This window comes from Gossypium hirsutum, chromosome A12 (genome assembly GCF_007990345.1).
Source record: "Gossypium hirsutum isolate 1008001.06 chromosome A12, Gossypium_hirsutum_v2.1, whole genome shotgun sequence".
Lineage (NCBI taxonomy): Eukaryota > Viridiplantae > Streptophyta > Magnoliopsida > Malvales > Malvaceae > Gossypium > Gossypium hirsutum.
The window spans coordinates 78932805-78960367 of NC_053435.1; the positions used below are offsets into that span (position 1 = coordinate 78932805).

The window sequence follows — 27563 nt, forward strand, 5'->3', positions numbered from 1 at the left end:
TTTCACAAATTTTGAATCTTTGAAGCTTGTTTTACATATATGTACCAATAGTTTTTATTTTATTTTATTAAGTGTATTAAAAGTTGACATTAAAGGATATTGATAGAAGCTTATAAAATTAAGTGAAACGTGCATGTTTCTAACTTGCTAGAAATGTAAAATGAAACAAAAATAGCTAGATAATTTTATAGTAAGTTTCGGCCAAAGTGAAGGGCAGGAAGAAAACATTTGTCACTTTGTTTAAAATTATATCAAATGATAGCTTGTGAAACAGTGAGCATTCTGGTGAAAACAAAATAAAAATGGTTAACCGAGTTGAAAGTTATGTGAATTTCGGATTAGGAAACTTAAGTTGTCAACTTGATAAACCATGTATATATAAGCTTGTCATTAGTAGTTGATTTACTTAGTATTTAAAATATTATATTTCGAAATGAAAACTATGATTTCAATTATAAAGTTAGTAAATTCTTGATTTTAAGTTGAATTTGACTATTATGATTTCGAATGGTTGAACAAGCATAAGCATGAGTATGTTTGATTAAAAGTAAAAAATTATATATTATGCTATTTATGATTTGAATATGGAATGAAATTGAAATGATAGAACGTCGTGCACAATTTTAAGTAATGATATGTTATTTCTTCTTAATTGTTGGAATACGGCTTCTTTTGAAACGATTTTTTATATGTTTAAATCGATTGTCATGTTAGAATACTTCTTCTTTTAAATCGATTGTTTATATGTTTAAATCGATTGTTATGTTGGAATATTGCTTATTTTGAATCGATTATTTTTACGTAGCACGTCTAATTTTAACTTGTCCCCTTAAGATTAATATCCTGGCTCTACCACTGTATTAAGGGTGATGTAAAATTTGCTGAGGTTGTTGAGATGATGGTTTCCAAAGTCACTTGGACCAAGACTAGCGTAACTATCATCGGACCCCTGAGAAATTCATTGAGGAGGAAACACTTGCATGCTATTGATGTAAAGATGAACAAAATGCTAGATGTTACTATGACTCTCGCTATTGTTGCCCTTTACGCTGATGGTCCTAGTGCCATAAGAGATTGTATAATCTTGAACATGTTATAGTATAGGGTAAACTACACCAATACTCACCAAACTATTAGTGATTTTATTTTTTGTCATCTAACTATTCAATTTTATTTTTTAATCACGAGCAGGCTAATGATGGTAACTTTTAAAATTGGCATAATAGCAATTTTAACCCTTAACATTTACACATTGTGTAATTTAGTTTTTTTTTACAGTTTTGATTTTTTTGTGACATTGAGGATTAATTTTAAAAAATAAAAAAATAAAATTATTATATTAGATTTTTTAGTGTTTCTATTTTTATATATATTTTTTTCAATCAAATTTAGTTGATAAATTTAATTTTTAGCTTTTTAGGTGAAAATGTCGCAAAGAAAAGCAAAACTGCAAACAAATATCAAATTATACAATGCATAAATGTTGAGAGTTAAATTTTTTAGAATCAAGACTAAATTAACACAATGTATAAATGTTGAGGGTTAAACTTACTATTATGCTACTTTTAAAAGTTGTCACCATTAGTGTGCTGATGAATAAAAAATAAAATTAAATAATTGAGTAACCATTTTATAATTTTTTATATTTGAGTGACCAAAAAAGAAATTTACTACTAATGTATTCTACCCTTTAGTATATATGAATAGCATAAATAGGAGACCTTTTGTAATAACATCTTCTTTGGGTTACTTCAGTGGCAGGTTGAAGGGTGAAAGAGACCGAAAGGATGGTTGCTATATGCATGGAACTCCGGAAGGTAGTTTGTGATGACCTGAATTTTACTGTTATAAAAAAAGTGTATTTTCGGGTCTCCGTTTCTAAAAATAAATTCGTAAATATTTATTAAAAATATTTACGAAGTTAATCGAGTGGTTAATTAGAGTTTAATTAAGTGAATTAGCTTAAATTAAGGATAATTGGATAAAAGGATTAAATTGAATGAAGTGTGAAAGTTTAATTATAGAATAAAGAAAATTGAAAGGGCTAAATAAGTAAATAAGCCAAAAGAGTGCCAAGTGTATGACAAAAATAAATACAAGTGTAATAAATATAATACACACATTTGTAATACATGTATGTATTTACTTATTGTTTAAGTAAATATTAATGTATTTATTATTATTAAATTGATATTATATGATAAATAAATAAAAGTAAGACAAATGTGTGGTAATGATTGGGTACAAGTGTATTAATAAAAATACATATACTTGTAATGCTTGTATTTAAGTATTAATAGATATTTATTATTTATAAAAGGTATTTATTAATTAAATAATTATATTATAAGTTTTTTATGTGAAAAATAAATAAAAAGTTGACAAATGTATGGTGCATATGGTGACATGTGTAATACTAATATACATACAATTGTAAAATACATGTATATTTACTTATTATATAAGTATATTATTAAATTACATATTAGTATTAAGTAAAAGATATTTATATAATGAATAGATTAAAGAAAGACAAATGTAATAATATATGTGTATACAAATGTAAAATAGATATTAGTTATTAAATAGATATTTTATTATAGCTATTATTAAGTTATTATAATATATATATATATAAAAAGTAAAAGGAATAAAAGAAAAAAAATAGAAAAAGAAAGAAAGGATGAAAACGAAACAGAGAGCAGGGGAAAGAAAGAACGAAGGAAAAAAGAAAGAAGGAAAAGGGGAAAATTGAGATTTCAAGGCTTAAAAGTTAAATAGGTAAGTCAATTTAGCCTTTTTTACTTAATTTTGATGTTTTGGAAGCTTTGGGACAAGGTTTTGATGAAATTAAGTGAATATTTTGAAATTTATTAGATTTCTAAATATTTTTCATGTTGAATAAAAAGATGAATTAGGGGTTAGTTTGATAGGAATTCAAGTTAAAAATGAAATAAGGATTGAATTGTAAAGTAATTCATAAGTTTTATGTTGTAGGGACTAAATTGATGAAATTTTGAACTTAGGAAAATATGCTGGAAATTTAATAGTTAAGTATGAGTTTGGACAAAATTTGAATAGAAATGAAGTATGAATTGAGATGGAAAAAGTAAGTGAATTTAGTTAAGATTAAATTGAAATTAAAGTAGAAATTGTATTAATTAGATATAAATTAGTAGTGAATTAACAAATATGAATTGTTTTAATTCTCATAGCTAACGTTGTCTCGAGAAATCTCGGCTAAGTAAGAAAAAATGGCAAAGACAACGAGAGTTAGCTCGAGAAAATACGGTTTGTATTTCTATAATCTGAACTTAATACTTAAATTGTTGGATTTATTATTTAACATATATATATATGTAGTAGGTGTTTTGAGATGATTATTTGAATTGGATTGAATATTGATTATATTGAATTAATTTATGAATATATGTGAATGTTTGAATTGAAATGAATATTGATGTGGAAATTGAATAATAAATATTTGTTATATTGGAAATATATGTAGTTGGAAGTGTGATGAAATTGATAGAAAATTGTGATTATTGTGAAATTGAATATTTATTAGTGAAAAGTGAATGGAATTATATTGAATTGAAAAAATATAGTTAATTAATTAAAATATGAATTAATTGAAAATTGGAAAGTGAATTAAATACCCTATTAACTAGTCGGGCTAGTCAGATATAGTTGGCATGCTATAGGATATGGAAGAGTACGGGTTTTGCCGGCTTACTGATCAGGCACTTATGTGCCGACTACTGTTACTGTTACCGTTAATGTTACCGATTCGGTACTTTGTGTGTCGGATATTATTACTGTTACCGTTACTGTTACTGTTTCAGATTTGTTCCGATGAGGTACTCTGTGTACCGTACTGTTACTGCTCCGGATTTGTTCCGACGAGGTACTCTGTGTACCGTACTGTTACTGTTACTGTTACTGTTCCGACTTCAACCGATGAGGCACTATGTGCCGTACTGGTGTGTTGGTTGGATCCGTGTATCCGTCTAGGTCCGAGTCATATTAATAGGGGTAAATAAAGGAGCTGGAAAGACCGACTGTTGCTGAATAATTTAATTGTTACTGTATATTTGATTTTTACTGAATAATTGACTGTTACTGGATAACCGATCAATTGATTGATACTGAATAACTGACTATTACTAAATAAATAATTGTTCTGATTGACTGATCGTTAATGAATATTACTAATTGATTAATTGCTATTGAAAAATAATAAATGATTTTGAATTTAAAGTAGACCAAAACATTGGTTGGAAAGTGAATGTTTGAATACTCATTGAGTTAGAATAGTTCAATATATATAAATTAATATGTTTTATAATTGTTTAAGTGTTCAGATTATAGAAATACCACTGAGTGTATACTCAGCGTATTGTTTGTTTCCGTGCGCAGGTTAAGTTAAGGCTAGATCATTGAATCAGCATCCCAAGCCGATCCCGAATTCGATGAGGTAAAGCATGTTGAGCATTTGTAATGGCATGTACCTAGGATGTCTTATGAGAGTTATTTAGGTTGTGAAAGTATTGATAAAATAAGTAAATTATGATTGGCAATGGTATATAGCATGAATTTGAAATTTGAAAGAAAAATTCGTAGTAATTCTCATTTAGTCCCGAATTGATTTTTATTGTTCATATTGGACCGCGAGGGCCCATTAAAGGGACATTATCTTAAAATTATGATGAGTCTGAACGTTTATATTTAATTAATGTCTGTATTGTACTATACTAATTGGTAATGTCTCATAACCCTGTTCCAGCGACGGTATGGGGTTAGGGGTCATTACATAGTTCCAATCTAGTTTTATGCTTAAAACAATCTTGGCAAGAGATATTGATTCGGGGTTCTTCCCTTAATTACATTGGTTTCATATTGCAGCTCAGAGCAATGGTTGAAGAAGGGTCGAATTATTGCGTGATTACTCCACCAAAGAAATTAAACGTGACAGTAATCGATACTTATGATGAACACAAAATGGCTATGACATTCTCACTAGCTGCACAGAGGTTCCAATTGCCATCAAAGATCTTGGTTGTGCTCGGAAAACCTTCCCCGAATACTTCAAAATTCTCAAGAGGGTTGCGAAGCATTAAATGACTCTTTTACTTGTACTAGTGTTACAGGGCTAGATCTTTCATCTCGCGATCCGTGCAGCCTTAGGCGATCCGTTCATCCAAACTCGCCTAAGTCAACCTTTACTCAAGTGAGGATTCCTTTAGAAGTCCTCCAAGGCACCAATTTGTAAAGTGAAAGTGATTTATGCCAAAAGAAGCTTACAAAGAACAACAGAAAGAGCACATACAAGGTGTTTGAATAAATGCTCTCAATATTCTCTTATTCACAAAGATTAATGAAACAATGAATGGAGTGAGTACAAATGAGGGGGAGACTCTCTATTTATAGTTGAGCTCCCCAAAACCGATGGTCAAGATTATAATACATTGACAAGCGCGATTAACTGCATCCCTTAAATCATGGGATTTACAAGATATGTCATATCAAATCTAATCTAATCTTTACAAGATATGATTCTATCAATCTTCTAAGATTAATTACCAAAATAGCCTAACTTGCCATATCTTCATTATCTGGCCAACCAGGCTTCACTCTGACAGACTTCTTCAACAACTTTGTAACACCCCTAACCCGTCTCCGTCGCCGAATCAGGGTTACGAGGCATTACGAAACCAAGCTCACATAAACATAACTTTAATATCTAATTCCAAATGCAAGTCCAATTCATGAACATATATAATCAAATTCAAGCATGGAAGTTAAACTCTTTTCGCATTGCTATTTACACAATAGGATTCAAAATTATCCAAAACATTATCAAGCCTATACATGCCATAAGATCGAGTTCAAATATTTAACAAAATACCAAAAGAAGTCGATAGTGTGATGGGCGGTACTGATGATCCCCGAGCTCATAACGCGTCTCCAAAAAAAAATCTATAAAAACGAATGAACGAAAGCAAACAAAGTAAGCTTTTATAGCTTAGTAAGTCTACAGCATATCTATAATACATATAAAAGAATCATATAATTCTTTAAGTAAATTTATTGAAATTACAATCATCAAATATGATTACTAATCAAACACTACTTTATTGAGTCATTTTGTTTAAGTCTAAAAGGATGTATATTTATCTAATACACATAAACGGACAAATGTATATACATTATATGCATATAATCAAGTTACTAGCATAATCCTTAACAGCATATACTGATTTCTAGAGTACTTATTGTTCGCACTTCATCGAATCCATTTAAATACAACTATTCAACTACATATATCAAAAGCCAAATTTTTATGCTTATCATCCATAAATGCCGAATGCACATATGCACCTATACCCATCTATGCCGAATGCATAGATACATACACTTATTTTCACCTATGCCGAATGCATACACATAAATATATCCACCTATGCCGAATGCAACATATATATATATATACATATCTATCAATTGCTTAGACCAAATATATGTATATATATATGCTCATCAAGTTAATATGACTAAAATCATGTGATTGAACATTTATGTATACATCGATTTCATATAATCAAAATCATAGAGGTATCAATTGTATATTATCACATGCTTTAAACGGATTCACCGGCATTTAGCCTGCTAGGGTTTAAAACCTGATTCAATACACCGGCTCTTAGCCTGCTAGACTTATAGTCCGAAATGTGTCACCGGCATTAAGCCTGCTAGACTTATAGTCTGAAATGTGTCACCGGCATTAAGCCTGCTAGACTTATAGTCTGAAATGTGTCACCGGCATTAAGCCTGCTAGACTTATAGTCTGAATTATGTCACTAACGATAAACCGAATGATACTGAGCTTTAACAAAAGAATCTCAATTCATAGGAGTTGTATATCATAATGGTATATAGAATTCACATAAAAATTTAGCTCAATAATTTATAAACTATATCCTTAACCCACATCGGTATAAAAAGTTCAGTCATCAAATTCAACTCAATATCTAAATTATACATCCGAATATATATATATAACTTAACACATTGAAGCATACTATTAATATCGTACTTTCGAACACATTAAGATAATCCAAGCTAATAATTTCATCTCTTCAACCCCGTTCAAGAACCTTTACAAGAACATACATACCTAATCGAATCTCCCTTTTTCATATATAAGTTTCATACTTAAATTTATCACAAGAACATATACATGCATAGTTGCATAGTCGAACCCCTTATAAACTTGTATAAATGGCATACCTAAGTTCAATACGAGAACATATAGATGTAGATTTGCATAATATATATATATAATTCACTCATACTTTTAATTATTTCAACTATCATATTTTTAATTATAATTCATCCAAAAACAGCTCATATACTTATTTATATACTGATTTTATGACATTAAATAGCTAATAGACTTACCTCGGATATCAGCAAACACGATCGACTATTCGATTATCTTCGACTTCCCCCGATCCAAATTCGTTTTCTTCGTTCCTTGATCTAAACATAGTCAAATTTAACCTTTTTATTCATCAAAACATTCATTTGAGTCCAACAATACATAAATGGGAAAATTACCATTTTGCCCCTAACATTTTGCACTTTTTGCAATTTAGTCCTTTTTGCACAAAACACAAAATACACAAAATTTGCCCATAACACACAAGGGCCGAATATTCATGGTTCTCATACAAGTCCACACATTGCATTTATTTCACATTTTAGTCCCTCAAAAATTTATTTTCACAATTTAGCCCTAAATACTCAAATTCATCAAAAATACCAATACAAAACATGTTAATCTAAGACATATCTTCCATTATTCATCATCAAACATCCCAAAACACAAATATTCATCAATGGCATAATTCAAAATATTCATCAATTCACAAATTAAGACATGGGTTTTGAAGTATTCAAAGCAACGATCTCAAAAACGTAAAAATTATCAAAAACTAAAATCAAACTAACCTTGAATTGAAATCCCTAAGATGGCCGAATGCTAAAGCTTGAAGAACAAAGTTTCTTTCTTTTTGTTTCGGTGATACAAACAATGAAGAAAGAAAAAAAAACTTATTTCTTTTATGTTTTAATGATATAATAATATAATATTATACTATTACTATTATAACTTTTATATTTAATATATAAAAAGTATATATTAACTATCATTGCCGTCCACTATCTTTTAAAATGGGCTAATTGCCCTTTAAGAACCTCATATTTAAAAGCCACCATCAAATAAGCACTTTACACCTTAATAATCAAACTTCACATTTTATGCAATTTGATACTTTTGTCAATTAAACACATAAACAACAAAATTAATTCACGAAACTTTCACACATTTAAATTCACACATCATAAACACACAAAATAATATTAAAATATTTTTCAGACTCGGATTTGTGGTCCCGAAACCACTATGTCCAATTAGAGTCAAAATCGGGCTGTTACAACTCTCCCCCCTTTAGGGATTTTCGTCCCCGAAAATCTTACCGGTGAATAGGTTTGGATAACGCTCCTTCATTGTATCCTCTGACTCCCAAGTTGCTTCTTCAACTCCGTGTTTATGCCACAATACTTTAACTAACGGAATTTTCTTATTTCGTAATTCCTTGATCTCACGAGCCAGAATGCTAATCGGTTCTTCTTCATATGACATATCAGGGTTAATTTCAATCTCCGTCGGACAAATCACATGTGAAGGATCAGATCGGTATCTACGGAGCATCGAAACATGAAATACATTGTGAATCTTTTCTAACTCAGGTGGTAACATCAATCTATAAGCAACCGGTCTGACACGTTCTATAATCTCATACGGTCCAATGAATCTTGGACTCAATTTGCCTTTACGACCGAATCTGAGTACTTTCTTCCACGGTGAGACTTTCAAAAACACTTTATCGCCGATCTGAAATTCTATATCTTTTCTTCTCAAATCCGCATAAGATTTCTGACGATTTGATGCTGATTTCAGGCTGTCCCGAATCACTTTCACTTTCTGTTCGGTCTCTTTAATCAAATCAACCCCGTGTATCCTATTTTCACTGAGCTCGGTCCAATACAGTGGTGTACGACATTTACGACCGTACAAAGCCTCATAAGGTGCCATTTTAATACTAGATTGAAAGCTGTTATTATAAGCAAATTCAATCAAAGGTAAATATCGTTCCCACGTACCTTCAAACTCGAGAATGCAACATCTCAACATGTCCTCAAGTATCTGTATAATTCGCTCCGATTGACCATCTGTTTGCGGATGGAAAGCTGTGCTAAAATGTAGTTTCGTACCTAAAGCATCTTGTAATTTCTTCCAAAATCGCGATGTAAATCTCGGGTCTCTGTCCGAAATAATAGAAATAGGCACTCCGTGCAATTTTACAATCTGAGAAATGTACAATTCAGCAAGTTTATCAAGCGAATAATCAATACGAACCGGAATAAAGTGAGCCGATTTTGTCAATCTATCAACAACAACCCAAATTGCATCTTTCTTGCTGGGTGTTAACGGTAAACCGGATACAAAATCCATCGTAACTCTGTCCCATTTCCATTCAGGTATCATGATCGGCTGCAGCAATCCAGAAGGTACCTGATGCTCGGCTTTTACTTGCTGACATATTAAACATTTCGAAACAAAGTCAGAAATGTCTCGTTTCGTTCCATGCCACCAATAGTGTTGTTTCAGATCATTATACATTTTCGTGGTACCCGGATGAACAAAAAATCGACTATTATGGGCTTCATTCAAAATCATCTGAATTAACTCTGGATTTTTCGGAACACATAATCGGTTTCTGAATCTCAAACAATCCTCAGTATCAACTAGAAACTCTGAATCAACATTTAAGTCACACTGAGTTCGTTTTGCAATTAAATCATCATCGGCTTTTTGAGCTTCACAAATCTGTTGAACAAATAACGGTTTTGCTTTCAACTCAACTACTATCGCACCATCATCAGACATAACCATATGTGCATTCATTGCACGCAAAGCAAACAGTGATTTTCGACTTAGGGCATCAGCAACAACATTAGCCTTTCCCGGATGATAGTCAATCACGAGCTCGTAATCTTTCAACAATTCTAACCATCGACGCTGTCTCAAATTCAGATCTTTCTGAGTCATCAAATATTTCAAGCTTTTATGATCGGAATAAACATGACATCTTTCGCCAAACAGATAGTGACGCCATATTTTTAACGCAAATACAATAGCGGCCAATTCCAGATCATGCGTCGGATAGTTCTTTTCATGCGGCTTTAACTGTCTCGAGGCATAGGCTACAACTTTGCCTTCCTGCATCAATACACAGCCCAAACCATTTAAAGATGCATCACTATAGATAACAAACTCTTTACCCGATTCAGGTTGAACTAGGACTGGAGCTTTGGTTAAAAGAGCTTTCAACTGATCGAAACTTTTCTGGCACTTTTCTGACCACTCAAACTTAACGTCTTTTTGTAGTAGCCTTGTCATCGGGGTCGCAATCATAGAGAACCCTTTCACAAAATGTCTATAATAGCCAGCGAGCCCCAGAAAGCTTCGAACTTCCGAAACATTCCTCGGAGGTTTCCAATCAAGTATAGCTGAAATTTTACTCGGATCAACCCAAATACCCGATGCTGATACAACATGGCCCAGAAAACTGACTTCACGTAACCAGAACTCACATTTACTAAACTTTGCATACAACTGCTTATCTCGCAAAGTTTGTAACACAAGTCTCAGATGTTCAGCATGCTCATTTTCGTCTCGAGAGTAGATCAAAATGTCATCAATAAATACTACCACAAACCGATCCAGATACTTCCTAAAGATCCGATTCATCAAATCCATGAAAATAGCAGGTGCATTAGTAAGTCCGAAAGGCATAACAAGAAACTCATAATGTCCGTACCTCGTTCGGAAAGCAGTCTTTGGCACATCAGAGTCTTTAACTCGCAACTGATAGTAGCCTGATCTCAGATCTATCTTTGAAAACACAGTAGCCCCTTTCAACTGATCGAACAAATCATCAATCCGTGGTAACGGATACTTATTCTTTATAGTCACTTTATTGAGTTGCCGGTAATCAATGCACATTCTCATCGTTCCGTCTTTTTTTCTCACAAATAGAACTGGTGCACCCTAAGGAGAGAAACTCGGTCGTGCAAAACCTTTATCAGTCAGCTCTTGCAACTGTACTTTCAATTCTTTTAATTCGGTCGGTGCCATACGGTACGGAGCTATCGATATGGGAGTCGTCCCTGGTACTAACTCAATACCAAACTCTACCTCTCGAATAGGTGGCAAACCCGGTAATTCTTCGGGAAACACGTCTGAATACTCACACACTACTGGTACAGATTCAATCTTCTTTTCGGTCACTTTACTATCAAGAACAAATGCAAGGTAAGCTTCACAACCCCTTCTCACATACTTCTGAGCCGACATCGAGGATATTATTGCTGATAAACCATTCAGATCATTAGATTCGATCCGAATAATCTCATCATTCTGACACCGTAGATCAATAGTTTTCCGTTTGCAGTTTACAATAGCATCATGCAGAGTTAACCAATCCATACCCAGAATTATATCGAACTCGTCGAATGGTAACAACATCAAATCAGCTGGAAAACATAAATCTCGAATCATCAACGGACAATTCTTGCACACTTTGTCAACCAAAACACACCGGCCCAGGGGGTTCGATACTTTAATTACAAACTCAGTAGACTCAACAGGCAAAGTCTTACTGAATACTAAAGTCTCACACACATAAGAATGAGTCGAACCAGGATCAATCAATGCAATAACATTAGTATCATAAAGAGTGAAAGTACCAGTAATAACATCTGGAGAAGAAGCCTCCTCTCGAGCACGGATGGCATAAGCTCTGGCAGGTGCACGGGCCTCAGATCGAATTGCTGTGTCCCTGGTTCCTCTCTGACTACCACTTACATTACTCAATTGTCTCGGTGGTCTACCTCGGACTGGCACATTACTCGGTCTGGTATCCTGCACAGTGTTTTGCTCAGCTACCATCGGACACTCTCGAATGAAATGATCTTTTGAACCACACTTGAAGCAAGACCGATCATGGAATCTGCAATCCCCAAGATGCCATTTCCCACAATGCTTGCACTCTGATCTATTTTGTCGAACACTACCAACGCTAGCAACTTAAGTAGCTCGTGAACTCACAGGGGGTCGATCTCGATCATACTTAGGAAACCCTGCAGTAGCTTTAGATTGGCTATGATCCGCTCTGAATTTCCTTGAGGTCGACTGAAATGATTTACTGAATGATCTTTTACGAGAATCTCGAGTTTCATAGTCAGCTTTCCTCTTCTCTTTCCCGAGCTCCTCAGCTTTACAAGCTCGTTCAACAAGTACTACGAACTCTTTTATCTCAAGTATACCAACTAACAGTTTAATATCTTCATTCAGCCCATCTTCAAATCTTCTACACATGATAGCTTCAGTTGAAACACACTCTCGAGCATATCTACTAAGTCTCACAAATTTCCGTTCATATTCTGTCACTGTCATACGACCTTGTTTCAGTTCAAGAAATTCCTTACGTTTCTGATCAATAAATCTCTGGCTGATGTATTTCTTACGAAACTCAGTCTGAAAGAATTCCCAGGTCACTCGCTCTTTCGGAACCACCGATACTAGTGTATTCCACCAGTGATATGCAGTGTCCCGTAGCAAGGATATGGCACATTTCAAGCACTCATCAGGGGTGCAAGACAACTCATCAAACACTCGAATAGTATTATCAAGCCAGAATTCAGCTCGCTCAGCATCATCATCATCAGTAGCTCTGAACTCTTCGGCCCCGTGTTTTCGAATTTTGTCAACCGGAGGCTTAAGTAATCTCATCGGATCACTTACTTGGGGTATAACAGGAATCGAAGATGGATTAGTCGGGGGTGGAGGTTGTTGTGTAACCGGATTAGTTCGGACATAATGAGTAAACCAGTCATTCATCATTTGGTAGAAGGCTTGTTTAGCCTCTCCCTCCTGGTTACTCGAGATTGGTCGAGAATCTACTGGCTCTGTCCCTTGCGCGGGAGCAAGCGCTATACTCTCAACATCATCAGCTACGGCTCGTTCGGGATCCATTACTATACGAAAACACATTTTTAGACGTCAGCAGTCATCACACTATCTCGATATAAAAATATGGCATGTATAGCTAGACTCATACACGCTACGCTAGTTCCGAGAATCGACTAAACCGTAGCTCTGATACCAATAAAATGTAACACCCCTAACCCGTCTCCGTCGCCGAATCAGGGTTACGAGGCATTACGAAACCAAGCTCACATAAACATAACTTTAATATCTAATTCCAAATGCAAGTCCAATTCATGAACATATATAATCAAATTCAAGCATGGAAGTTAAACTCTTTTCGCATTGCTATTTACACAATAGGATTCAAAATTATCCAAAACATTATCAAGCCTATACATGCCATAAGATCGAGTTCAAATATTTAACAAAATACCAAAAGAAGTCGATAGTGTGATGGGCGGTACTGATGATCCCCGAGCTCATAACGCGTCTCAAAAAAAAATCTATAAAAACGAATGAACGAAAGCAAACAAAGTAAGCTTTTATAGCTTAGTAAGTCTACAGCATATCTATAATACATATAAAGAATCATATAATTCTTTAAGTAAATTTATTGAAATTACAATCATCAAATATGATTACTAATCAAACACTACTTTATTGAGTCATTTTGTTTAAGTCTAAAAGGATGTATATTTATCTAATACACATAAACGGACAAATGTATATACATTATATGCATATAATCAAGTTACTAGCATAATCCTTAACAGCATATACTGATTTCTAGAGTACTTATTGTTCGCACTTCATCGAATCCATTTAAATACAACTATTCAACTACATATATCAAAAGCCAAATTTTTATGCTTATCATCCATAAATGCCGAATGCACATATGCACCTATACCCATCTATGCCGAATGCATAGATACATACACTTATTTTCACCTATGCCGAATGCATACACATAAATATATCCACCTATGCCGAATGCAACATATATATATATACATATCTATCAATTGCTTAGACCAAATATATGTATATATATATGCTCATCAAGTTAATATGACTAAAATCATGTGATTGAACATTTATGTATACATCGATTTCATATAATCAAAATCATAGAGGTATCAATTGTATATTATCACATGCTTTAAACGGATTCACCGGCATTTAGCCTGCTAGGTTTTAAAACCTGATTCAATACACCGGCTCTTAGCCTGCTAGACTTATAGTCCGAAATGTGTCACCGGCATTAAGCCTGCTAGACTTATAGTCTGAAATGTGTCACCGGCATTAAGCCTGCTAGACTTATAGTCTGAATTATGTCACTAACGATAAACCGAATGATACTGAGCTTTAACAAAAGAATCTCAATTCATAGGAGTTGTATATCATAATGGTATATAGAATTCACATAAAATTTAGCTCAATAATTTATAAACTATATCCTTAACCCACATCGGTATAAAAAGTTCAGTCATCAAATTCAACTCAATATCTAAATTATACATCCGAATATATATATATATATATATATAACTTAACACATTGAAGCATACTATTAATATCGTACTTTCAAACACATTAAGATAATCCAAGCTAATAATTTCATCTCTTCAACCCCGTTCAAGAACCTTTACAAGAACATACATACCTAATCGAATCTCCCTTTTTCATATATAAGTTTCATACTTAAATTTATCACAAGAACATATACATGCATAGTTGCATAGTCGAACCCCTTATAAACTTGTATAAATGGCATACCTAAGTTCAATACGAGAACATATAGATGTAGATTTGCATAATATATATATAATTCACTCATACTTTTAATTATTTCAACTATCATATTTTTAATTATAATTCATCCAAAAACAGCTCATATACTTATTTATATACTGATTTTATGACATTAAATAGCTAATAGACTTACCTCGGATATCAGCAAACACGATCGACTATTCGATTATCTTCGACTTCCCCCGATCCAAATTCGTTTTCTTCGTTCCTTGATCTAAACATAGTCAAATTTAACCTTTTTATTCATCAAAACATTCATTTGAGTCCAACAATACATAAATGGGAAAATTACCATTTTGCCCCTAACATTTTGCACTTTTTGCAATTTAGTCCTTTTTGCACAAAACACAAAATACACAAAATTTGCCCATAACACACAAGGGCCGAATATTCATGGTTCTCATACAAGTCCACACATTGCATTTATTTCACATTTTAGTCCCTCAAAAATTTATTTTCACAATTTAGCCCTAAATACTCAAATTCATCAAAATACCAATACAAAACATGTTAATCTAAGACATATCTTCCATTATTCATCATCAAACATCCCAAAACACAAATATTCATCAATGGCATAATTCAAAATATTCATCAATTCACAAAATTAAGACATGGGTTTTGAAGTATTCAAAGCAACGATCTCAAAAACGTAAAAATTATCAAAAACTAAAATCAAACTAACCTTGAATTGAAATCCCTAAGATGGCCGAATGCTAAAGCTTGAAGAACAAAGTTTCTTTCTTTTTGTTTCGGTGATACAAACAATGAAGAAAGAAAAAAAAACTTATTTCTTTTATGTTTTAATGATATAATAATATAATATTATACTATTACTATTATAACTTTTATATTTAATATATAAAAAGTATATATTAACTATCATTGCCGTCCACTATCTTTTAAAATGGGCTAATTGCCCTTTAAGAACCTCATATTTAAAAGCCACCATCAAATAAGCACTTTACACCTTAATAATCAAACTTCACATTTTATGCAATTTGATACTTTTGTCAATTAAACACATAAACAGCAAAATTAATTCACGAAACTTTCACACATTTAAATTCACACATCATAAACACACAAAATAATATTAAAATATTTTTCAGACTCGGATTTGTGGTCCCGAAACCACTATGTCCAATTAGAGTCAAAATCGGGCTGTTACAAACTTACTGAATCGGACTAGTTCTTGTGGGCCAAATAATCTCCATCTACACAATACCTCCACCGGATGCATTTGGTGCGATGGTCACAGGCTTTGAACTGTGACTGGTGACACTAGAGGGAAAAAAAAGCATAAGACATAAGTTTGTACCGCCATGATGGAACCTTGTCTTTGATGTTTGTTATATAATTATAATAAAAATAACCCAACCCAAGGTCCAACTTGATTAATTCTCCTATATAATAAAATTCTAAAGAACTTCTTTGGGGGACAACACCGAGACATTCCATTTTTACCATCTCTATTTCTTCACAGAACTCTCTCCCCTCCATTGGTTTATACTTTGTATCAACAATTAGTACCGTGGACGTCGATCGAACACGTGACCTTCAAATAATTTCAAAACCCGTACCCTTCGACGCCACTGACGGCCATGGATCAACAGCTTTCTACAATTGAACCCGTTATTAGTCTTTGCATGAAACCAAACTGAGCCATCGGACACTGGCTTCATATCAGTCTACCCAAAGCACACCATAAAACATCACCATGGTTCGACAATCCCCTCTTTGCCGGAAACCAACAAATAACAGTTACTTTCCTCCATTAACCACTGAGAATCCCGTGGAGACTCTTCCTCATCCACCCCCAAAACAATGGCTTGTCTAATTAGGGATTATTTTTGGAGGCTTAAGTGATTCCTGCTTTTTGGAAAATTTCCATGCTCCGTACCTCACTTCATTTTCCAGATAAGTCTTACTCTCTCTTTTTATATGTAAGGATGAAATGCTGCAATTTTGTGAATTTACTGAATTAATCTCATGCGCAGTCTTACAGGGGTTCTTTTAGTATTCCATTGTATTTGAATTGTGGTCTTATGATCATGATTTATTAAAACCACAATAAATATAGCTTTCTAAATGCAGAAAATTTCAGTTTTAGAGCTCAGTTACTCAAGCCTGGAAAAGTGCATGACTTCATGTTGCAATTAAAAAAGGGGGGGTGACCCTTGTTATAATTAATTAGGACTTGCATGCCATTTGGGTAGAAAGGTTGGAATAGTGGCTATTGCTGGCTCTCTGTCCCCTGTATAAAACTTGACTTTTGCCAGTTCTTATTTCTTCTGCATGTACAGGTTTGTATCTCATTTCCCCCATTCTAGAAAACTCACAAGTTGTTCTACTTCAATTTCCTTCATCCTTGTTTTCTTGCAACGCTTGTAACTAATATTCACAATATTTTTCCTTAATTATCTGTATCTGGATGAGTTATGTAATGATTCTTAAAGCCCATTGATGAACAATTTTGTCTGATAAAATCCAAAATCAAGTTCTCCTTGAAATCCCGGCTAGATGCCATGCCTTAATTTTCAGTGGGCTAATTTAATTAGAAAGGTTAAGAAGAACGAACATCCAAGCTAGGAATAAGCAGGTGAGATGCTGCAATCCTTTTTAGTTATATATATATATGTTGAGTGTTTTTCTGTGTGCCTTCTTAGTGGGAAAATCAAGTATATAGTTATTGTTCATAGAATTGAATTTCTAGGTAGGCTCCATGCATATTGACATGTATACTACCCTAGAGTTAACACGTATTCACCAGTCGAGGTGTTTGCCGATTTATTCGTTTGGCTTTGTGCCCTGTGCTCACGAATAGCTAGGGATGTGTGAATTGAGCTCGCGAGCTCTTCCAGCGAAGCCCCTCAAGCACTCCACCGGGTGGGATCCAAATTATGTTACTGTTTGTAGTGTTCAACATTGTTCCCCATATTGTTTGACCCAAAGTTTACTTAGAATTGAGCTTTAGGCGTACTAAAGTTTTGGTTTAGGAATCGGGACAAAGTCTGTACGTCTTTTCTTATACAAATATGCTTGGCAATTAACACTATTTTTGCAGGATGAAAGAAGCACTCGGCAACCAACTAAGTTCTTCATACCTCTGGCTTCTATGTGCAGTTTTTATATGCAAATGATCCTTGAATTCTGAAGTTAGTTTGCACATATTCATCAACATTATTTATGGCATCTTCGATAGCAATTCGGTTGATTCATCCAGGCAAACTAAAATCCATAACATAGGAACAACAGCTGTAGGTGTTGATAAGTTTAGCAACAAGTATTATGAGAAACTTGGGGACATTCAAAATGGTTTGTTTCGTTATCCTTTTTTTATATAATGTACATGTTGAAAATGCACCACCGGTTCCAAACATTTCATTGGATATTTATATTACGAGTGTCATTTTTACGGTTTACCTGATATTCATATCGCGGTTGTCATTTTTATGGTTCACTCGATATCTATATGCAACCTTGGATGTTTTAACAGTTCGCTTGATATTCATATAGCGGTTGTCATTTTTACGGTTTGCTCAATATTCATATTGCAACCTTCGACATTCTAACAATTAGCTCGATTTAAGATCACAACTGTCATTTTCACGGTTTGCTGATTTTAACTTGATTTTTACGGTCGTTTTCTAAGCTTGCTAATTTCTTCAACAAGGCGAGGGACAAATTTTTACTTATGAGAAACACGGTTCGCGGTATTCTGCAATACAATTCTTGACTCCTATACCACACTATTGAACAACAAAATTTGCTTGATAAAATTTCAAGTTAAAACCTATATAGTATGCCCTAAATTACACACTTCACAAGTGTAGGCTTGTCTCAGAAAAATCCAACCTGATTAATTCCCCTATATAATGATATTCTAAAGACCTTCTTTGGGGGACGACACTTAGACATTTCATTTTTACTATCTTCTTCTCTACTTCACCAAAACTCTCTCCCCTCATTTTCCATATCCGTTGATATTGTGTATCAATAATGTTTCATCTCGTAATCTAATAATTCTGCACTGGGTAGCTCAATTTTATTGCCATTTCTCCCTAGATAATTTTATTTTTTCTACTTATAATGTGTGCGTACTTGGTGTTTGATCCTTGATATTTCATATGCAACAAAATCTCTCATAATTTGAGCTTACATTTATGCTTAAATTGAGGCTACATTTTCAAAAAATCTTATTGATATAATATTAATATTTTAATAACCTAAATTAAAATACTTTAAAAATTAAGAATCAATTTAAAATCAAAGATAATGATTATAAAATATTTGGTGCAATTTATAAAATATGAACAAAATAAAGATTATAAATCGGGTTTTTTTTTAGGTCCATTTATAGTGATTCATTGGGGATTTTTTCATAATTTGCTGCTAAGTTTCTAAGGGAAAAAAAAATGAGCCTAACTATTTTAGGGTTATTTTCATCAAATCCTTTAACTATGTTTCAATTTTTAAATTAATATTAAAATTTTAAAAATTTTAATTGAGTTCTTAAGGTATCAATATCGATCGTATCAATTAAGTTTTATCATCGGTCTAAATATTAACATGTTTATACCTATTGCATGGATAAATTGAATTCGATGTGTTAAAAAGAAGAAGAAGAAATAATTCTTCTAAATTTAAATGACACTTTTTTAACACGTCATATTGAATTTCTCCTTATGATAGGTAAATACATGTTTACAATGTGAATCTACATATTTTAAATATGCTTTACATCATATAAAAACCGTCATTTAACAATTAAGTTGATAGAAGAATTTAATGGATACAATACCAATACTTTAAAGATTGAATGAAAATATTTGAAAATGTAGGGGCCAATTAAAAAACTCGAACATTTTGTGAGGTAATCCTTTGTTAGATGTCGTATTTTTTATTTTTTATTTTTCAATTCAAACCTTAATTTAAAATATATTAACTAATTATTGCTTCCAAGTTGCAATTAAAACTATATATGCTTCAGCTTTCAAGCATTCTGAGGTAAGTGAAAAGGCAACAGCTTGTCAGCTTATGAGCAATTTAGTTTAATTGTTTTGGGTTAAAGTATCTTGGTGGTCACTGTATTATAGGGATTGAATCAATTTAGTCTCTATATTATTAAATAAATTAATTTAATTCCTATATTATTAAAAAGAATCAAATAAGTCCAAATTGTGATAGAGCTAATATTTATTGTATAAAAAATGCCTTGAAATTTATTTATATTTTCAATTGCAATTCAATCCTAAACAAAATCTTTCATTTACAAAACCATAAAAACTTTAAAAATATTAACTCCGTTAAATAATATTTGATATTTTTTAAAACAATAAATGTTAAACCTATTTCAATTTGACCTTTTAATAGTACAATGACTAACTTTGATCTATTTAATAGTAGAGAGACCTAATTAGGTCTCTATAATAGAAGGACCTCTCTGATAAATTCACCAATTATTTTAATTTTTATGTTTCAATGATATCAGGCCTTATAAATCGAGTCAAGCTGAGTTCAAGCCATGCTTTCTTTTTCCAAGAGAGTTTGCAAGTACAAATAGAGCACAATCACAAATATATTTATTCGAGTAATTACAAAGTAGTTATAAACTAATTCAAAGCACAAACAAATTAAGAATTAGAATAATTTGAACTAAAATCGATGGACAAAACTAAAACCGATGTAAGATAATAAAGCTGGAGAATTTAATTTTGTAAATAACAAAAACAAACATAATATTGTTTTTTTTTTTGGATAAAATGAAATTCTTATTATAGTGCAAGTAGAGGGGGGCATTGACCTAGGAAAAAGTCATTTTCATGTGTGATGACAAATTGTGCCCTTGAAAACTATATCCTATCGAAAGGGTTTTTAAATAAATATAATTTCATGTTGTCAAAATAATAAAAGACTTTTCTTGGGTTTGCTTTTTAAATATGTAAGCTAATTACATCATAAAAAAATATATTTTTTTTAAAAAAATTGAGGTTGTTATGGTGCTCGTCATTACTAACCCCTTATACCCTTTACTCCAATAATGATAGCTTGCATAGTTCGTTTACATGAGTTTATACGTGATGGGTTCGCATTCTTACATGAGCTCGCATATGATGGGTTCAACATTTAGAGAACATGTGTTAATCTTAGGATAAGGTATATGTTGACATGCATGGAAGTCTGCCTAAAATGTCACATCTAGGAACTATATCATATAAATAGAGAAACTAGTCTCCTTCAAAATTATAAATTTTTATATGTAAATTGTACGTACGGTTATACATATAATAAAATCAATCAATATAATATATTCATTATTTCAACTTATATATATTTTTAATGTAATTGTATGCTATTTGAGCATGTACAAAGACTTATTCAAAACTATACATATTTTAATGGTACAATTAGTGGATCGATCCCTTAGTTTTAAATTGTAGTATTTTAGGATTTTGACTTTTTTTTCTCTTTTTTCTTTATTATAAGAATTGAGAATTTGGAAATATACTTTAAATTTGATCTTATCTCTGCCTTCATTGGGTGCTCAAAGTTTTTGCTTTCACCAAAAAGAAAAAAGAAAGAAAATGTTTATATAATTCATAAAATATTATAAATAATTTTAGTCTTGCAAGATTTTTTTTAAAGTAATTTAAATAATTACTTTGTCTAAATAAACAAATAAAAATATTAAACTCACACATGATGAAAATTTAAAATTTTGCATTCCAAAATTCTTAACCGTAAACGAAAACTTTATTCACACATTGATTTAATATTGAGGGAGGTCAATTCTTTCCATATAAATCTTTTAAATGTCGTTATTTTGAAGTCGGTGGATCTCTCAACGAGTTGATATTATCTTCAGGTCAAGCTAAGATTTTTTCCTTTACTCTATAAGGAGCCTAAACTAAAAGTAAGAGTCACAAAGTGAGAGTGCCTCATTGAATCAAGTTGTGCATAGTAAGAGAATATAAGTATCGTGCTCTTGGTAAAATTTAAACTATTGCCCCTTATATGACTTCAAAGAGCATATATGCTACCCTCGACAAAGATGGGACTTGGGAAACAAAACCCAAATTTGACCTAAAAACAATACTAACATGTTGAGGAATTTATCAACTCTATACCTTCCCTCAATATTTAGAAATCTTTAAGAAAAACAAAAAAGAATATGGTTCATCAAATTGTTGGCATATGGTGAGTTACATGCATCTCCACCATTTTCGTACGTTGAAGCCTCCGCCCCCCCCCCCCCAACCCCCTCTTTTTTCCTGTTTAATTATTATTATTAATCATAGACCAAGTTGAAGTTTCCGTACGTACAAATTTAGGGTTCATAAGGAATCAAATTTTCTGAAAGTCAAATGAACAGCGCCCATAAATACGGCCATTAAGCCTTAACTTGCTGCTACTTAGTTATTTGCTCAACTACAATAATTTTCTACTTTAAACACAAATTCTTTCTTATAGAATAATAAGTATTTACTATATGTGAGTCTTTGTTCCAATATATATTATTTATTAATTTTATCTAATTCCTTTTGATTTGATTTGAATTTTTTCGATTTTTTTGTTTGTTATACTCTATATTAATTTGATTCCATATTGTAATTCGTTTGACAGGTATCTATACTTTAGGGGTGAAGGGAGGGATAGGGAGGGGCTCTAGCCCCCTCTAAGATGAAAAATCGTTAATTTTAGTCCCGAATATTATAAAATCTTAAATTAACATATAGTAGTTTGGATTTAAAAAAATACTAGAATTTTTATTTAATCATTTTGAAAACCATAAAAATATAAACTAATACAATAATAAAATTACATTTTAACTCTTATAAAAATATATAATTTAATCTTGACTCCTTTATACCTTTTAAATTTTTTTTAAAACTTAAATTAGTAAAGCTAAAATTATATTTTAACACCTTAAAAATAATAAAAATTTAATTAAATAAGTTATTAAAATGATAAAGTTATATTTTTATTACCGTAAAATTTTATAATTTAATTTTTATCCCTAAAAATGGTTTCTCATTACTCCCATGCTCATTACATATTCCTACATGGATAGTTTAAAATCAAACCCAACAAAACCTCTCAACTTGTCTGTCAAATTGACTGTGTTCGAATAAAAAACCTAGGGTTTTAAGTTAATTAAAGCTTATAAAAACAATATTAATGTTTTTGCAACTTGTCGGATTAGACTGTTTTGGAATCTCTTTAATTAATATTAATGAAAAAGAAAATTATTTTCTTTTTTTTTCTATTACTGAAAGCATGCAATTATTTATTTATTTTTATTTTATTAAATCTAAACTATTTCTTGATTATTTATATTGGAATAAATTTTCTAATGGTATGTAGTACAAAATCTATCATGTCATTATCATTTTTTTTATTTTACAAATAAATAAAATATTAAAATTTTAATTATATTTTAATTGGGCAATGCTAAAAAAAACGAAAATTAGCTTAAGTCAAAAAGAAATCAAAGGAATAAGACAAACATTAGAGTTGACTAAATCAAGATTGTACTTACGTACGATATCAAACACTTAGTGAATAAAAAATTTAATAACTATATTTTTATGAAAAGTTAAATTTTTTTTTCATATTGGATAATTTTATATTGTAATACAAAAAAAAAATACGTTGTGAGGTCATTTTAGAAATGATTTTGGTACCTAGTAGTAAAAATATCATGAATGTTTTTATACTAGGAATCGGATTGAATTCTGTCCTTTCTACTAAAAAAAATGAGTAAAATTATTCTTATACGTTAAATGAAAGAGCAAATTGATTTTTTTATTAAAAATTTCATCTATTTTTACTATTAAAAATTGGTCCATATTTATCAACATTAAATACATGTGATACTGTTTAGTTACTACATTAGTCACACTAGTTTTTAACGGTACAAATAGATGAAAGTTTTTAACAAAAAAGATTGATTTGCTTTTTGGTTTAATGTACAGGGATTAATTTACCTATTTTTTGAGTAATGAGAGAAAAATGTAATTTAACTCTTAATACAGGGATCCGTATGGTATTTTTTCTATCCCTATTCTTTATTTTGACATTCAATTCTCTTACTAACACTGTTAAAAAAAAGAGTTTGTCGACTTATATGAACTTTAAAAAGAAAAAAAGAACCCGACCCAAAATTTCTTATTTCATTTAAAATTCAAAACTATGATTATTAAAATAATTATTTTTAACTAATTAAAAAAATTTTAGCTCAACCTCATGATTTGATTTTTTTAAAAATAAAATTAAGAAGAAGAAGAAGTAAATCTCCATTTGTTGAATATAGTATGGGGAGTAAACTACAATTTTACCCAAATTATAATGTAATAGTGCATATTCTTTTCATTTTTCATATGAGAAAGAAATTAATAATAATAATAATAACAATGCTAAAGCTACATATTACAGGCCTTTAAATTTATAAATGTCAACGGCTGCACAAAAATGGCATCACCTTCACCACTTTGCATGCATTTATAAGCTGAACCAATCTCAAATATTACACAAAATTAAAAAAAAAAAAAGTGTAAGAGAATTTGAGGAAAACGATGAAGCTGGTTTGGTCGCCAGAAACAGCTTCAAAAGCTTACCTAGAAACTGTTAAATCAGTAAGTTAAATTTCATATCTTTTTAATTATATGTTTTTCTCTTCTTTTTTTAAATTTTCTGTTCTAATATATAGATTGCTTTGCAGTGTCGTATTTTCAACGACTCTGGAGTTGCTGAGTTCTTATCGGCGATGGCGGCGGGTTGGAACACTAAGCTAATCGTCGAATCATGGTCATACGGTGGTCCTGTAGCTACAAGCATCGGCCTCGCCGTAGCAGCCCGTCACACGAGCGGTAGGCACGTGTGCATAGTCCAAGACGAACGATCGAAATCGAGCTACGTTGAGGCCATGGCGGTGGCCGGGGTGCCGTCAACAGTGATCGTCGGCGACGCGGAGGAAGCTATGGAAGGGTTATCGGGCATTGACTTCCTCGTCGTTGACTCGAAACGGAAGGATTTCGCTAGGGTTTTGAGGTATGCTAAATTGAGTCATAAGGGTGCGATTTTGGCATGCAAGAATGCATGTAGAAGGGCCATTTCAGGGTTCAGGTGGAATAGGGTGCTTGGTAAAGGAACACGTGTCGTGAGATCAGTGGTTTTACCCGTGGGGCAGGGACTGGATATTGCTCATATAGGGGCTGATGGTGGTGTTGTGGGGTACAAGAACAGTTCTAGCCGTTGGATTAAACATATCGATCAACGATCAGGAGAGGAGCATTTTTTTCGAGGCTAATTTCTTTTTTTCGATATTTTTGGTCCTTTTTGTAAATATCAATAATTAAAAAAGAAAATGTTAATTTAGTGATTAAAACTTATAAGTATATTTATATTTTGTATTTAATCAATAAATTAACATTTTTATCATGATTAGAAGATTAAATGGGCACTAGATTTTAGTATAATTTAAGAGATTAACTCATTTCGCAGAGATAAACACATATTTGTTAATGAATATGTGTTTGATTGTTAAATTAATAGAATTTATAAATGTGTAAGGTTAAATTTGTTGAATTATTTAAGACCAAAACGATAAAATTACAAGTGTTAAGGACTACATCTGTTATTATTCTAATTAAAAAAGATCATGCTATCATTTTTGTTAACAATTAAACGGAGAGTGTCCAAAACAAAATTGATAAAAAAACCGTCAATAATAAAATTGAAAGATTTATAGTTTAGTGACTAAAGTAGAAATAGTTTAATAGTTGAGTGATTAATAATGTAATTTGATTTAATTTTTTTTATTGAAGAAAAACGGAATAAAGAGTGATCGTTGAACAGAAAAATGAAGTTAGAAACAGATAAAAATATAAATTAGTAAAAAGGTTAAAATAAAAAAATTGTATAAAAAATCTCAAATTAAATTATTAATTTTCGAATAGATCAGAATACAAATTTATGGGATGAAATAAAATAAAAAATCAAAACCTTATTTATTCAAAGGAATTTCAATTGATTGAATTAATCTCACTTTGATTATTTAATCACAATTTAAATTAAAATTGGAAACAATGAATGGAAATTCGAATATTGAGTTAAATTATTCGTTTCCATTTTTCTTTATTGAGCTCATAGGGTTTTTTTACACTAATAATATAAAAAATAAATAATTATCAAAATGGAATAGGTAAAAAATTAAATACAAAAACAGCACCACCTCACCTTTCTCCCACTCATGTCACAATCATTAGGTTTTTGTTTTTTTTTTTTTACAAAGGAAATTTTTTTTCACTACTGTGTCAAGCGATATTGGTATGTATTTTAAAAAAATATCCATATTTCTTGTGGTATACTAAGGTAAAAACATATTTTTAATAGTGTTGCCGTCATGTCAGGTGGCATTGAAAATTTTTTTTAATATTTTATTTTACTGTTAGTAAAAGAAATTGAATAAGAAAAAAAATGAGAACTCTGAAGAAAAAAGTTTAAAAAGCAAAAAAAAAAAGAAAAAAAAGACCTGTGACTGTCCAATCACGTCGGCATTGGGCCGTCAGACTGGTGTCCCTAACTATCGAAATTTTTTGTATCTTTTCTCTTCTTGTTAATTTCGTGGACATTTTCAAAATTCTATGAAACGTCCAAAACATCTTGTTTGCACCTGAATTGTCGCGGAATGCGATCTCCATTTTACCATTCAACTGTTGAAATATTCAACATGAAGGCGTTAATACACCACACGAGTGAGTGGACGTGAACCGGCAAAGGAATGACAGTCGCAATGTTTGGCACCATATATGGTATCCACACAAACTGCACAATTAATAATAAGGTTATAGTGACATGAGTAAAATAACATAAATAAATAAAGTCATTACATGACATTAATATAATTTTATTTTAGGAAAAAAATTTACCCTATTCCTGACGTGTGCCTCAATCATCTGTCAGTAGACAACAAAGGTTTTTGACTACCCGATACCCGAACAAGTATACCATCTAAAAATAAAAAAAAAACTTGTTAGAACATATTTTCTTAAAATAAAAAATTCTTGATCCAAGTTTTAAATTTTTTTTACCTATTTACAAGTCGGAACGCATGTTTGGTGGCCCATTGTTGCCAGAAATGATATCCTATACAGCGCCCAAGAATGCAGCAGTATCGGACACCGCAAATATCTTGTATTCCATACATTGTTACCCGTCAAAGCTCACAATACAACGTTACTAATAATATTGAGCCCCAACTGTACGAATGAGCAACTTCCATATCAGACAATAGGGTTAAGTACATCAAGTGGACTTTATTATTATTTGCATTTGGCATAAGTACCCCCTATGAATTGCAGTATATACACCCAAACAGCGCACATATTCTCCCACTCAATAACACTACTCAATAAGATTTCAAAATTTTCCTTCAACCAGGAAAATTTCAAACTCATAAATCTAGCTTCACCATCACCGAGCGAGCATCGAAGCAAGTGATAGTAGAGCGTCACAGGTTTGAACACTTTACTTGAACCTGTGATCGTATTATCGTCAACTATAGGCCCGAGTTACAGTGTAACATCTGCCACGATGATGGTGCATTCCCCACATGACAAATGAA

At 31.8% G+C, this 27563-nt stretch overlaps 1 protein-coding gene, 1 long non-coding RNA gene and 1 pseudogene across 2 annotated transcripts; all 3 read left to right on the forward strand.

The window, feature by feature from the left end:
• The window catches only part of LOC121210882 (3-phosphoshikimate 1-carboxyvinyltransferase 2-like), a 25186-nt pseudogene extending 20066 nt beyond the window's left edge, over nt 1-5120 (forward strand).
• An 11259-nt stretch (nt 5121-16379) lies between these two features.
• LOC121210883 (uncharacterized) lies at nt 16380-18360 on the forward strand. Its single transcript, XR_005906156.1, has 2 exons — nt 16380-17241; nt 18003-18360. It is a non-coding gene; the product is annotated as an uncharacterized lncRNA (long non-coding RNA).
• Nucleotides 18361-24411: 6051 nt separating this feature from the next.
• Nucleotides 24412-25402, forward strand: LOC107938606 (uncharacterized). The gene is made up of 2 exons (XM_016871830.2): nt 24412-24573; nt 24660-25402. Exons 1-2 carry the CDS (start codon nt 24514-24516, stop codon nt 25245-25247), a joined length of 648 nt encoding a protein of 215 aa, XP_016727319.1. The 5' UTR covers nt 24412-24513; the 3' UTR covers nt 25248-25402.
• The last annotated feature ends 2161 nt before the right edge of the window (nt 25403-27563 follow it).